Source organism: Vombatus ursinus, unplaced genomic scaffold (assembly GCF_900497805.2).
Source record: "Vombatus ursinus unplaced genomic scaffold, bare-nosed wombat genome assembly UNPS02014813.1, whole genome shotgun sequence".
Taxonomy (NCBI): Eukaryota; Metazoa; Chordata; class Mammalia; order Diprotodontia; family Vombatidae; genus Vombatus; species Vombatus ursinus.
This window is the reverse complement of record NW_020954591.1, coordinates 34,489,671-34,505,044: the sequence shown is the minus strand read 5'-3', so window position 1 is coordinate 34,505,044 and position 15,374 is coordinate 34,489,671. Positions and strand designations below refer to the sequence as shown.

Below are 15,374 nucleotides of genomic sequence, written 5' to 3'. Positions count from 1 at the left end.
TCTCTATCCAACAACTCTCTGACTGTTAGCATCAATCAATGTATAAAATAGGAATTCATTCCTGTTATGTAGGTTGTTCTGCACAGAATGTAAATGGAACAGGGATTCCTGATAGATGGTGAGATCCTCTTGATGATACTATTTGTGTATAATATTACATCTTAGAGTTTCACAAGGCCTCTTCAATGACTTCCATGATTGCCCAAAAGAGATCAGCCAGATATAGGAAAAAAACCAAATAGTCAAAAATGGCTATTATCTAGACTATGACATATGGGGGAATGAGCAGGCCAGTAAGTTAACCCATCAGTGCATATGTCTTGGATGAACATCACAGACCGAAAATGAACTGGGATGAGAATCAAATAGAAGGAAAAGAGTAGGTTGAATTTCATTTGGCAAATTTTGCCACTCTTTTAATGATTTTAAGTTGTTCCCTGGAGGAAAAAAATAACAAAAATATTCTCTGAATCATTGTTATTGTTGTTTGTTGTTTGTCCTTTGTCCTCAAATCATATTGGATGGTTGAATATCACAGTCTCTGAAGAATCAAAACTGTAGGTGACCCAAAAGGCAACATAGATACATGATGGGCACAAGTGGTTGCAGTATATAACCAATGATGAACTATAAACAAAGTAATTTAAGAAATATCATCCAGAAAATCCTTGGAAAAGAAGAAGTCTAGTCACATTTCTAGAGATATATAGGGTAGGTACTGAACTGATATTACTTAATGTGAAAAGATCTACAAGAAATCCTCTAGCATGTTAGGTAGACCTTCCATTGAAGTTTTATGGGAGAATGTGTATTAGAACTCCACAGAATGAGGAAAGGTTGCAATTTGCAGCAAGAGAAGGAATAGCCATGTTGATGGGCATAGTCACAGACTCAGTAATGTATAAGAAAATTAATATCACATTGTAAATCACCCTTTCTGGCATCAGTTATATCAACAAGAATCACTTTTTCTCTTTCCAAGCTTAGAAAAAATTCATTAAATTCCTTGATTATAATCTTGGCTATAATAATGATAATGGTAAATTGAGGATGATGACATAATCACATTGCTGCTGATGTCATTGATTGATGACCACTGAACTTGGTATCTCTTCTATTGCACTTTCACGTTCTACTTTGTATTGTAGTTATTTATGTCTTATCTCCTTCCACTAGACTGCAAGATCCTTGAAGGCAAAGCTCATGTTCTCTTCTTCTTTGTACCTCCTATAGTAATTATCAGTGTAAGTGTGTGCATAGCACCTGTTCAAATCCATCAGCCTATTCATCAAAAACATTTGCTAAACACTTACCATGTGCCAATCATTGTCCTAAGTTCTGAGAATATAAAGGAAGGGAAAACAGTGCCTGACCTCAAGGAGTTCACATTTCAGTGGGGATCATGGCAACACGGAAATAACTATGTACTTGAAAGTTATATATAAGATAAGTGGAAAGTAATCTTGGTGGAATGAGGAAGGATGGGGAAAGGCTTCTTTCTGAAAATGGGGCTTGAACCAAACGTTTAAGGCCAAGAAAACCAAGAAACAAAGGTGAGGAGGAACAGGGTTTCAGGAATGTGAAATACATAGTGCAAAGGCACCAAGGTGGTAGGGAATATTGCAGAGGAGGAACAGAGAGTGGGCCAATGTGGCTACTATATGAAAAGAAATAAAGTTTAAAAAAATACTGTGAAGTTAGAAAGGGGCTAAGTTTTAAAGTGATTTAAATGCGAGACATTTTGTTTTTGATCCTGGAGATTCTAGGGAACCCCTGGAGTTCATCAAAGAGAAGGATATGGTCAGATCTATGCTTTGTGGCACCTGAGTAGAGGATAGGTTGGAATTGAAGAGACTTCATGAAGTGAGAACAATTAGAAGGCTATTGAAATAGTACAGGCAAGAGGTGATGAGGGGTTGTACTAGATGTTGTAAGGTAGGAATAAGGGATTTGGCAAAGATTGGGTATGTGGAGTGAATGAAAGTGAGGATTCAAGAATAGTGCCAAGGTTGCCAACCTGCACAACTGAAAATATGATGGTGCCCTCTACAGGAATAGGAAAGTTTGGGAAGAAAGTATCATTTGGGGCAAAATATAATGAGTTGCAGAATCTCAAAGTTGAAAGAGATCTAAAAGTTCATCCAGTCCAGCCCATATATGAAGAGGATCCTTTCAACAACATATGCAGCAAGCAGTCATCCATTCTTGTGCTTTAAGACCTTCAGTGAGGGAAAACCCAGTATCCTCCCAAGTGGCTCATTCTATTATCAATAGCTCTAATTGTTGGTAAATTTTCCCTTATATTTAATCAAAGTCTGTTTCCCTGCACCTATCACCCCTATTCTTTGCTCTGTCCATGGAAGCCAAGAAGAATAGGTCCTTTCCCATATGATAGCCCTTCAAGTACTTGAGAATATTTATCTTGTCTTCTCTTTTCCAGGCTAAATGTACTCACTTGCTTCCATCAATCCTCATATTACAGTGGTCTCTTCCTTCACCCTAGGTAATACTCAACTATACTCAGTCTTGATGTGGAAAGAAGCAAAATATAATCCCCTTCCAAAACCCTTATCCAACTCTATTCATAGGATGGACAAGTCACCAGAAGTCAAATAATAAGATTTCATTCAACCACACTAATAAAAACTATCATGAAAACCTATGCAACAAAATTATTTTTAATCTTTCACAACAAATGGAAAACTATTTCTTCCACAATCTTGTGCCACTGTGGAAAGGAGAACAGATCTGGAGTAGAAAGAGAGGGAATGGGATGGAAAGCAAAAAAGGAAACATAGTCCAAAGAGTTAGGGTTGCATTGTATTACTACTGAAATAATGTCTCTGAGAGAGTTTCTTGTCTCCTTGGGTATGCTTCCACAAGTATCACTTACACTTATAATTAATAATAGTAACAATTCATTTAACCAAGCAAATAATAGAAAAGTTCACAAAAGAAAAAATAGATAATTTTAATGACATGAAATTGAAAATCTTTTGCACAAAACAAAATCAATGCAACTATGATAAGAAGGAAAAAATTTTGCATCAGTTATCTCTGAAAAGTTATCTCTGAACATGCACAAGGAATTCACGCAAATATATAAGGTCAAAAGTTATTATTTAGTGGATAAGTGATCAAATATTACTAGCAAATACCTTTCAAAAGATGAATTGTAAACTATTAAAAATCATATGGAAAAACTGCTTCAAAACACCAATAAGAAGAAAAAATGCAAACTGGAACAACTTTGAGATTTCAACTCACATTTTATGGCAGGAAATCATGGGAGTTAAAGGAACAATGAAGAAGGAAGCAAATCCCTCACTGTCAAAGTCACTGACACTTCAAGTTACTTTGAAATTGTCTCTGATTTCCACATTTGCTAGAATCAAAAGCCTAGGCCTAAATTCTTAGTAATAGAATACTTTTTTCTGGACCTGACCATTCATGTAGCAGATTCCCAGTGAGGAAATGCCCTCTGTCAATAGAGATTAGGCAAGTTTCTGCACCCTATAGTCTTAGAGAGTTGCCTGAGGCAGTGAAAGATTAAGTGATTTGTGTAGGATCACATTGTCAATATGTGTCAGAGCTGGACCTTGAACCACGGCCTTCCAGATTCTGTGGCCAGATCTGGATCCACTACCATCAAGTTGGCTCCTTGAAAAGATGATTCTGGGGGCAGCTGGATGGTGTGGTTGACTAGCCCAGGAGTCCGGAGGACCTGAGTTAAAATCTGACCTTAGACACTTACTAGCAACGTGACTCTGTTACTTAACCCCAATTGCTTAAAAAAAATGTGATTACCTGGAATACTTGTTGAATAAAAATTATCATGATAATAATGGTAATTTTGATGATTACTGTAATGATGATATTGACAAGGCTTATAAAGGTAAATATTTATCTCAATACCAAAGCCAAGAATGATCAGGAATAAGGCTTACTCAGGGGCCTGAAAAGGAATGTTAAATACCTAAAGACTTAGCAGGAACCTCACAGTACAGACTATAAATGCAAACTCTAATTGCTTTTCCCTTAAGGAACCTAGTCTCTGGGGTGATGGGCTCCCAGGAGAATATCTGTCCATGAATTTCTATTCAGATACAGAGGTCCCTGATATAAGACCAAAGATACTTATACCTACGTCAAAATCCTAATCTCAGGAATCTATTTTTCTTGATGGCCCTGGGTATCTGATTCCTCTGAACAGATAGAACCAGATAAAAATAAGTATTCAACATAAGAACCAAGGGATCCCCTAAAATTCCTAGGCCTGAGTGGGGAAAATGTCTACATTCCATCTTTCTTCAGTGTATATTTAATTTTAGGTTTCAAGCAGCATTGGTAACAGAAAGGAAAATATACTCTACCATCCTGTTTTTGTACTATACAGGCCTGGACATGCAAAATTTGGTCACATGCTTTTTCTTCCTCCCATACTGTATTCTCTTTCTGTCATTTTAAGAAAGAAATATAAGATCTTTTTTTTCCATATAATCCTGATTACTGCATTGCCAACAATATCAGTCCTAACCATCTGAAGGTTGGCTAATACTACTGGTGAAACCTCAAGGTAAGATCACTGATACTCGATACAATACTTTCTTACTATACTCACCCAATTTTATTGAGTTATTATTAATTTCTTCTATTTGGATATAAAAGTTAGACCTTTGTCCCTCAGAGCTTCCCCCAAACAGTGTTAATGGGTAAACATATAGTAGACAAAGTTCATAGCAGTTAAAGGTCTTGCTATCTTTCTTCAAGTACCTTGAATTGTGGTAATAGAATGTATGAAGTGACTTTCCTCAGTCTCCATCTATTTCTACATTTTTTTCTCTTCTCATTTACTCTACCCTCCCCTTTTCTTCCCTTAACTCCCTTCTCTTACCTCCATTCCTCTCCCATCTTCCCTTCTCAATCTACTTTTTTTCCAGGATGATTTTTGTTGTTGCTGTTTTGGGTTTTTTGTTTGGTTGTTTAGTTGTTTTTGGTTTGTTTGGGTTTTTTTTTTTTTGGCTACCACAAAAGTGTGATAATTAACATTTTCAGGTATATAGGCCTCTCCTTCTGTCTTTGATTTCCTTGGAGAATAGGTCCAGTAGTGGGATCAAGGTATATGAAAAGTTTAGTGACTTTTATCACATAATTCCAAATTATTTTCCAGAATGGCTAGACCAATTCACAACTCCACTAACAGTGTATTATTTTACCTACCTTGGCTACAACTCCTCTAATGTTGAGTAATTTCTTTTTTTTGTCATATTTGGCAATTTACTAAATGTGAGATGAAGCCTTAGAGTTGTTTTAATTTGTATTTCTCTTATTCATTCTTTGGAATATTCTTTCATATAGTTGTTCGTAGCTTTCAATTCTTCTAAAAGAACAATTTTCTTGTTCCTATCCTTTGATCATTTGCTTTTGGAGAATGGCTCTTGGTCATATATTTGTGGAGATTTTTGGACTGGAATTATGATTTCCTTGGCATAGGGAACTCCTAGTGAGGAAACTTCCTCTACCATTTCAGATCAGCATTTACTCTGCAACTTAGAGTGTTGAGTGGGAATCTAAGAAGTTACTTCCCAGGGTCACACAATTAATATGTGTCATAAGAGGAACTTAAAGCCAAGTCTTCCTGATTCTGAGACCAGTTCACTATCCAGTGGCAGTACTGCCTCTCATATTTGTGTTAATTCCCTATATATTTTGCACATCCTTATCAGAAATATTTGGTTCAAAGATTTTTTTTTCTCAATTAAGAGTTTCCTTACTAATCCTAGGTGCACTGATTTTGTTCATGCAAAAGATCTTTAATTTTATATAGTCAAATATAATAAATATAATATATATAAATAAATATAATAAATATAAATAAATATAATACATATAATACATAAATATAATATAATATAATATAAATATAATTTTATGATCATCACCAAAGAAATCACAGGTCTATACCTCACTGCCCCTAAAAATTATTTTTAGGGGCAGCTAGGTGGCACAGTGGATAGAGCACCATCCCTGAAGCCAGCAGGACCTGAGTTCAAATCTAACCTCAGACCAAACACTTGACACTTACTAACTGTGTGACCCTGGGCAAGTCACTTAACCCCAATTGCCAAAAAAACAAAAAAAATTACTTTTATACCTTGTAAATTAAAAATGCTTACACTGGCCATAGTTGTGCAAGAGACCTCCTTCTATTCTCCTCTCACTTCTCATAATGGGACCTTGTATATTTAGGTCATGTAGCCATTTGAAATTTATTGTGGCATATGATATAAGAAGTTGATCCAAACCAGTTTCCTGCCAAACTGTTTTAGAGTTTTTCCAGCAGTTCCTGTCACCTAAGGCAGAGAGGATGGAGAACTAGCCTTGGAGCAAGGAAGACCTGAGTTTATATCCTGCTTCAGACATTTTCTACCTATGTAACCTTGATCAAGTAATTTAATCTCTCTCAACCTTAGTTTCCTTATCTGTAAAATAGAATAATAATAGCACTTACCTCATAGAATTGTGTGTATCAAAGAGATATTTGTAATATATTTTGAAAACCTTAAAGTGTTATATAAATGTTAGCTAGTATTATTAAAACTGATGATTTTCCATTATACCATGCTACATAAACACCTACATATTCTTCTGAATCACTATTTAATGTAGCCCTGCTTTCAGCACCAGACTTAAATAGGACACATATTTCTAAGGAATTTTTCACCTTTGCCAATTTACCCAGAACTCCAGGACCTCTAGTCAGGAGTGCTATCAAATGCCCTCATGGAGAGCTTCCATTTGCCATTTGATCATCACAATAATTGAAGCAACCTGATTGATTTCTGCTTACAACTTATCAGTCATAAGACTTTGTTCTTCCACACCCTAGGCTCTTTCCCATTTTCCTCTCACAAAATGAGAAAGCAGAAAGAAAATGAAAAATCACATAGGAGCAAAATTCAGCTGGCCTACATGAACAGACTCGGTAATGGCATTTGCTTCTTAAATTTGAAGAAAAATCCTCTAGCTTCCTCCTACATATAATCGGTCTCCTGATAAACTAATTACTTTGATATACATATTTCAGGGTACTTTATTAGCAACTGCAGGTCTCTCCCAAATTTTATAGCCCAACTTCTGACATAAAGAGCTTTCTATTAAGGGGAAAGGGAAAAGGAAGAGGAAAAGCATTTCTATACAGGGTTTACTGGGCCAGGTACTATGCCAAGCACTTTTTATACAAATGTTATCTCACTTGATCCTCACCACAGCCATGCAAAGTAGGTGCTATTATTATCCCCATTTTGTAGTAGAGAAAACTGGAGCAAACAGGTGTTAAGTTATTTGCCTGGAGTCATATAGCCGGGAAATAAAAGCTATAAAAATTCAAAATTAGAGGCAGGACTTGATAAAGTTGTCCTGACTGCAAGTCTAACACTCTAGCCACTATTCCACCTATCTGCCTCAACTGCCTAAAAGTACATTTTGAAAGAACTTAAGTTTCATAAAAAGAAACTTTTGAAGTTTTGGTTTTTCCCTACAGAACCCATAGACTAAATACCAGGACTATGCAGTTGTCAACCTAGGTCCTTCCTTCCATGATTTTACATGTAATCTATATTATTTCTAGTTCCACGCAGCTGCTTTCCCTACACTACTTCAGTCCCAAAGAAACTATCAGGTTTCATCAGATTTTCCAGGCTTTCATCTTTTCTGAAGCTAAACCACTCTTCTAATTTACTCTGAATTTCAAGCAGTAAATCTCCCCTGACTCCTAAAAACCACAGAATTCTCTCCATTTACTCACCCCTCACTCTTGCCTTTTGCCTGCTGCCATGGCCACAACCTAGGTCCTGCCTGCTCAGCTGGAACTGGGTTTCTTTCTTTCCTTGGGCTAAGATGCCTGCTACTAACTGCTTTCATTCTTCAGCATGCTTATTCTCATTCAATAAAAGAATCTAGATTTTACTGGAGAGGGCATCCCTTGACACAGATCCCAACCTCTCCATGTCTTAGTAGATGGTCTTCAGGAGTTGCAACATCTACCTTATGGTGATGAGCCTGTCTGCTTATCATCAGATGACAGACACAAACACAGTCTAGTACTACCTCATTCTCAAAGCCACTCCAGCTTGATGCGATGTGCCAAAACTTCCTGCGCTGGCAAAAGTTTCATTAACTAGGGTAGTGGAGCAATCGTTAGTAAAGCAAACAAAGTTTATTTTGCACTGATACCTAGAAAACAATAATCTGCCCATACCCATGACAGCATTTGTATTTGTGTAAAACAGGAAATTTTTCTTTACAATCTTATTACATGTATATGGATTTCAGGGCCCAACAAAATTTTACAGGCAGACCACTTAAGGATGAAATTGTGTTCTCTGTGGCTTTTAGGGTTCACCTTTCAGTTCAATATCACTGCATAATTCCTAGTTCCCATTTTCCATCCTCTGTTTCAACTGGAAAATTTCCCCAAATGGGGAAAATATTATTTCACTGAGTTATTGGGATTTCAAGTCCAGAGAGAGTGCTAAGGATGAAATCTAAGCAGCTAATGTGAACACAGTTCAAGAAAAACACTTACAAGGTATTATGCTAGGCACTGGGAATAGAAACCACCAACAATGCTCACTCTCAAACAGCTAAAAGTCTTCCAGAATCAAAGTTCTGCTCCCCTTGAAAACCATATAGATCCTATCAACACAGAGGCTATTTTTAAAATGGAAAATGCCAATTCTAGACTGTAAGCCTTCTCCCTATCTTGGACATGGGCATATTCAGATATTTCATTAACTAAAGCTACTCTTATTTATCTACATTATGCATACATACATCATGCTCTTAGTGCTGCAAATTTGAGACACAAGTAGATTTCTCAAAATGGGTTGGAACAGATAAGGCAGATGTTATCAGAGCTGGAGTTTCAGGGTTTGAGCCCAGGCAAGGCAAAGATTCTTCATTCTCTTTCACTGACAAATTCAACCGGTTGCCAAATGCCAATTCCACCTCCATTAAGTCTCCTGTATCCCCTCTTTTTTCCATATAGTAGAGGCTGAACCTATTATCTTCCCTAATTCAGAACCTCATTATCTATCCTCATTACTACTTGTACTACTATTACCACCTGGTGTCTGCCTCCCTCTCTTTCCTCTTCACTTCATCCCTTTTCATCACTGTTAAAGTAATCTTATAAAGCACAGACAGATCTGACCAGGTCACTTTCCTACTCAAGAACTTCCAGTGGTGTCCTTTTATCTACCAAATCAAATACAAACTATTTAGTCTGACATTCAAAGTTGTCTACAATCTGATTCCAGCCTATCTTTCTAGACCTACTTCGCCAACTGATCTATGTGCTGTCCCCATATCTCATTTCCCACCTCATCTTGCACCTGCCTGCAACAGACTTTATCTCATTTCCGCCCCCATCTCCACAATAACATCCTTTTCTTCACTCAAGGTCAAGTTCAAATGCCACTTTCTTGGTGACACCTTGCATGATTCTCCAAGCTAAATGATCTCTTCATTCCCAAATTGTTCAGGCCCCCCAAACTTACCTATGCAGTTAATGGTTTTTAAATTGTATTATACTTCTAGAGTACTCCTATAATTTTCTTTAGAAATGGGAAAATATACATATGGTAGGTAATTACAGATATTTTCTCAATTGCCCTTTTCAAAAGCACCTCAAAATTGCCTCAAAACTGCCCCATAAAGCACAGACTTCCTGGGTGTATACTTAGTCTAATTCAGCTGCTCTTCTCAACGTTGTTGTCTTTGATGCCATGTCTACTTCCTAATGCAGCACACCAGGGACCATGATGTTGGAGTCCAAATATGGTGGTTCACCTGTCATTGGTGGATAGAGTAGTTTATCATAGTAACTGACAGTTATTTTCTGTTTATCATCTGTTTCTTTTCTTCTTTCCAGTTCCATCCTTAAATGTTCTGGGGATAGTCTGGCTTAATTAGGCCTCTTACCAAGCTTTCTCTAAGCTTGTTTTTCTCTCTACTGCTTCTATCGTATGCAGCAAGGCTTCTCCTAATCCATCACCATGCTCCTCTGTAAGATTTTACAAATGAGTTTATATTGAGTCAACTAGTCAACAAATATTTATTAAGCATCCACTATGAGCCACACACAGCACCAGACACCAAGGATACAAAAACAATAGCAAGACAGTCCATGCCCTGAAGAACATTATATTTTATGGAGAAGATGCAACGTGCATTCTCTATAAGTAAATGCAAGATAGACAAAATAAATTCAAAGTTGTGGGGGGAAGGAAGGAGATTTGACAGATGAAGGAATTAGAAAAGGCCCCTTTAATGAGATAGGGATTCCTAGAGGCAGAGTTGAAGAAGGAAAGCATTCCAGACATAGAGAACAGCCTGCAAAAAAACAGGGAAAAAAAAGTTGGAATGTAATGTATGGTGGACACCAAGTAGGCTAATTTGGCTGGAATACAGAGTTCACGAGAACATGTAATATTCTAAAACTAGTGTTGCATTTGGCTAGATTAGCAAGATTCTTCTCATGGACAAATGCTCCCTTTACACATATTGCATAAGTCTCTTAAATATCAAGTCTTTTGAATTTGGCAATAATGCGTCTTGGCAAATTGTATCCAACAACTCGCACTCTCACAAATCTTTATTTGAAAAGATGAATGTATGTTTGTTAAGTAAACGTAATTAAAATATGCCTTCATCATACCGGGGAAATTTTAGGTCACATACAAGTACGCAAACTGTTGTTCTTCAAAATAGGACTTAATTCTATCAAATAACCACTTGAGGGAATTAGCTTTTTAAAAAAATATATGGGTATCTATTGGTTTTACATTATTTTTACATTTCTGAATATAAACCTGTACTCAGAAAGTCATCCCTTATAAAAGAGAATAAAAGTGAAAGAGGAAAAAAAATCATAAAACTAACATTAATAGAGTCTGAAAGTATATGCAATATTCCCTACCCAGAATCTCTTATATCTGCAAAGAAGAAGAAAGAGGTGAATTTTCTTATTCCTTTTTCTAGGCCAAATTTCTTGGTCATTAAAATTATTAAGGGCAGCTAGGTGGTATAGTGGATAGAGCACTGGCCCTGGATTCAGAAGGTCTTGAGTTCAAAACCAGCCTCAGACAAGTAACACTTACTAGCTGTGTGACCCTGGGCAAGTCACTTAACCCCACTGCCTAAAAACAAATTATTAATCATTCATTTATCATTTTTTTTATTCTTTACATTTACATTGTTGTAGTTCTTGTGTATATTATTTTCCTGATTTTTTTTACTTCATTCTGCATCAATACATGTAAGTCTTCCCATGCTACTCCAAATTCTCTACAGTCATCATTTCTTACAGCACAATACATTGCATTCATGTACCACAGTTTGCTTAGTTGTTCTCCCAATCAATGGGCATCAACTTTGTTTGAAGCGCTTCACTATAAAGAGGCAATAGTGAAAGGTAGGGGGAGGGAAATAGTTGTCTAAGGCCAGTGCCAATGCCAAGGAGAGTCATCCAGGGAACCCATGACTTCTCTCTTTTGATCTCCCCCTTTCTCTAAGGGCTAGACAACCACTGGTGGAAATGAATCAGATCTGGGCTATGAAAAGGTCCAGGATTGCTGAGGATAGCAGTGGTCTAACCAGGATTGGACCCACAAGAAGGCTGAAGGTCTGCGGTAGGCTTTGGGCTTCTAGGCCCAAAGGAATGATGGAAAGTAATAAGCAATGAGCATTTATTTAAGCACTCACTATGTGCTAGGCATAAGGGATAAAAAGACAAAATTGAAGACAAGAGCTTGAAGTCCGGGCAGGAGAGATAACATGTACATACATAAATTTAAGGAAGCACTGCTGGGCCTATGGGGGAGAGGTACTGTGCCCACTCCATTGTCTATTAAGGGCCCTTCCAATCAGGAATTTAGGTCATTCCACTTTCTTGTTCTCTAATGAGTGGAGGCTAAGGTGGGGATGGGTGGGTAGGGATTGGTAAGAGGGCTCACACTTCTTCTCACACCCTCTGGCTCACTGAATTCCTAACCCATAACTCCAGGGACAAATTATTTAAAGTTTAGGTTTAAGCTTATATTTGGATTTTCCCTAAAAGTGGGAGTAGAAAGGTATTCAATGTACAATATCAGGTATGGAACAAGTATTTAATTCTTAGACACATAAGAAATGCTAAAATACAAAACAAAACAAAACAAAAACACTTCTCACAAATATATTTATTGATAGTAAGATTTAAAACAAGATTTGGTAACTGAATTTATAACTTGTTCAGTTAGTCACATAGAGTAATGAGAAAGGTATAGCCGTATATGAATATGTATACACACATATATATATACATATATCACTTGAGGGTGGGGAGTAGAGGGATAAAGTTCTAGACCTCCATATTCATCTGTGTAGAAAACCCTTAGTGGAAACTTCCTGCAGCAGTGAAGCATATGAAATCCTCTGTGACTTCTATTTTACAAAGATATCTAAGACACTGAGAGGAGGGAGTGGGTGAGGAGAGGTTAAGTGAGTTGTCCACAGTCATACAGCTAGAATCTGTCAGAGGCAGGATTTGAATCTAGGTTTACTCTAAGGTTAGCCCTCTATTTCTTATGCCAAATTGTTTCTAATGTAATACTTCATGCCATCTCAAATCATATTTGTCTTCACATAAACCTAGCCACTATCTCCCTTCCAATTACAAGAAGTTAAGGTACAAAGGTAAGGAGAGTAGCAGGTAGGTGATGCAACAGATAGAGCACTGGACCTGTAATCAAGGACATCTGAGACCCAGCCTTAGATACTTACAAGCTATGTGACCATAGGAAAGTCACTATCTGCCTATGTTTCCTTAATTGTAAAATGGAAGTAATAACACCACCTGCTTTCTAGAGCTGCTGTGATGATAAAATGAGATAGTAGTTGTAGAGCATTTTGCAAACTCTAACGTGTTATATAAATGCTAGTTATTTTTCCCCAAGGCTGCAAGTAACTGCTTCAAATGAAATCTCTTGAACTAAGTAGCATAGTTCTTTTCCATCACATCCAAAACTTGTCGGTAAAAAAAGACTCTGCCAATGGGTGAGTCAGAGAGCTGGATGGATGAAACAATGAGGAGATAAAAAGTACTGAAAGAGAAAAGACAGGCACAAAATACCTGGAAGAAGTTTTCTGTGGGACAAGTTTTTTTTTTTTTAAGGGCATTGATAGAACTTGAGATTTTATGAAGTGAAATATACATTTCTTGCAGAAAAGTGAAGACAGATCTAATGAGTGCAGTAAAATCTCGGGGTATAAGTTTCCAACTCTATCCCACCCTCAACTGGGTAGAACTAGAAGCACCCTTTGATGTGGTTCTGCTCTCCATTCCCCAGATTCTCCATCCATACTTAAAAGAAAATGGCAGCAGAAAATTACTCGACAGTGACTGAGTTCATCCTTGCAGGATTAACAGATCGTCCAGAATTCCAACTCCCTCTTTTCTTTCTGTTCCTTGGGATTTACATAATCACTATGGTGGGAAACCTGGGCATGATCACCCTCATTGGGCTGAATTCCAGCCTTCACACCCCCATGTACTATTTCCTCAGCAATTTGTCGTTTGTCGATCTCTGCTACTCTTCTGTTATTACTCCCAAGATGCTGGGAAATTTTGTACTGGAGAAAAACACAATCTCTTATCCAGGGTGCATGACTCAGCTCTATTTCTTCCTCGTATTTGTTATTGCTGAGTGTTACATGCTGACAGTGATGGCATATGATCGTTATGTAGCCATCTGTAGCCCACTGCTCTATAAGGTCATCATGTCCCATCATATCTGCTCCCTACTGGTAGCCACAGTGTACATACTGGGATTCATTGGTTCAACAATAGAGACAGTCCTTATGTTGCAATTTTCTTATTGTAAATTCCTCATCAGTCATTACTTCTGTGATATCTTCCCCCTCATGAAACTTTCCTGCTCCAGCACCTATGATATTGAGATGGTGATTTTCTTTTTGGCTGGATTTGACATCATAGCAACCAGCTTAACAGTCCTTGTTTCTTACGCTTTCATCTTCTCCAGCATCCTCCACATCCGCTCCACTGAAGGCAGGTCCAAAGCCTTCAGCACCTGCAGCTCCCACATTGCAGCTGTTGGTCTATTTTATGGGTCTACTGCATTCATTTATTTAAAACCTTCAACAGCCAGCTCCCTGGCCCAAGAGAATGTAGTTTCTTTATTTTACACCACAGTGATCCCCATGCTAAACCCCCTAATCTATAGCCTGAGGAACAAAGAGGTAAAACCTGCCTTGCAGAAAACCTTAAGAAAAATTATGTTCTGATGCAAGTATCATGATTATCCCCTATTCTTCAACCTATTGGTTAAAGAACATGTTGTAAGCGAAAGCAAGGGAGCCCTTAGAAGATTTAAATTATGGGGATGAGGAGTGAGCAGCTCTCCCCATGACTATTTTTCTTCTGTAACCTAAGACTGGTGCAAGGAACTATAGACATACCCCTTTTTTATCCCCCTTTAGAAGCAAACCAATAACCCTTAAGGACTCACCTGGTCACTTCCATGCCTGTCTCTCAGATAAGCATAGCAAAGCACTAAAGCCAACAGTCACATAACTGCCAACTGTGATTTTTCTTCCAGATCTCTTCATAACTTGAAATTTGGAAGAGAATCTGTAATGTAGTATAAAAGAGAATTCTTTTTCCCTCCATACTCAGGCAGGAAAAAAAAAAACTATATTCCTAAAAGTGCAGAGGATACTGAATCTCCAACTTTCATGTTAGAATCCTGTAAGAAAGAAGACCCTGAGTAGAGCCCGGGAGAAAGACAAAATCTGCTTAGCATTATTGCCAGAGACAAATGGAACCAAATCCACCTAAGGGATTGAACCTCTGCCATCCATTCTTTCTATGTAATCAAGATGATAGAAGAAAACCTGTTACCATCCCAAATGCTACCCACAGAATAGGCAGATTGCAGAAAGGTGGAGAACATCAGAATGTAAGGGAAATTTTGTTTGGGTTAAGGGCACTCCATTTTTTCCTGTGTAGGTTTTGAAGTGAACTATCTTAAAAATCAGCAGAGAGGTGGCACATTGGAAAGAGTGCCAGTCCTGAAGGCAGGAAGATGAGTCTCCCTGAGTTCAAATCTGGCCTCAGATACTTACTAGCTCTGTGACCCTAGGCAAGTCACTTAACCCTATTTGCCTCAGTTTCCTCATCTGTAAAATGAGCTGGAAATGGCAAATCTAGTATCTCTGCCAAGAAAAATGCCAAATGGGGTGACAAAGAGTCAGATAGAACTGAAAAACAACTGAACAACAACAACATCAACAAATCTTTTAAAATAACAAAA

General features: G+C 37.6%; 1 protein-coding gene across 1 annotated transcript; it reads left to right on the top strand.

Annotated features, from left to right (window-relative positions):
- Positions 1-3,669: 3,669 nt before the first annotated feature.
- On the top strand, positions 3,670-14,346 carry LOC114022750 (olfactory receptor 151-like). The gene is made up of 2 exons (XM_027835143.1): positions 3,670-3,681; positions 13,414-14,346. Exons 1-2 carry the CDS (start codon positions 3,670-3,672, stop codon positions 14,344-14,346), a joined length of 945 nt encoding a protein of 314 aa, XP_027690944.1.
- The last annotated feature ends 1,028 nt before the right edge of the window (positions 14,347-15,374 follow it).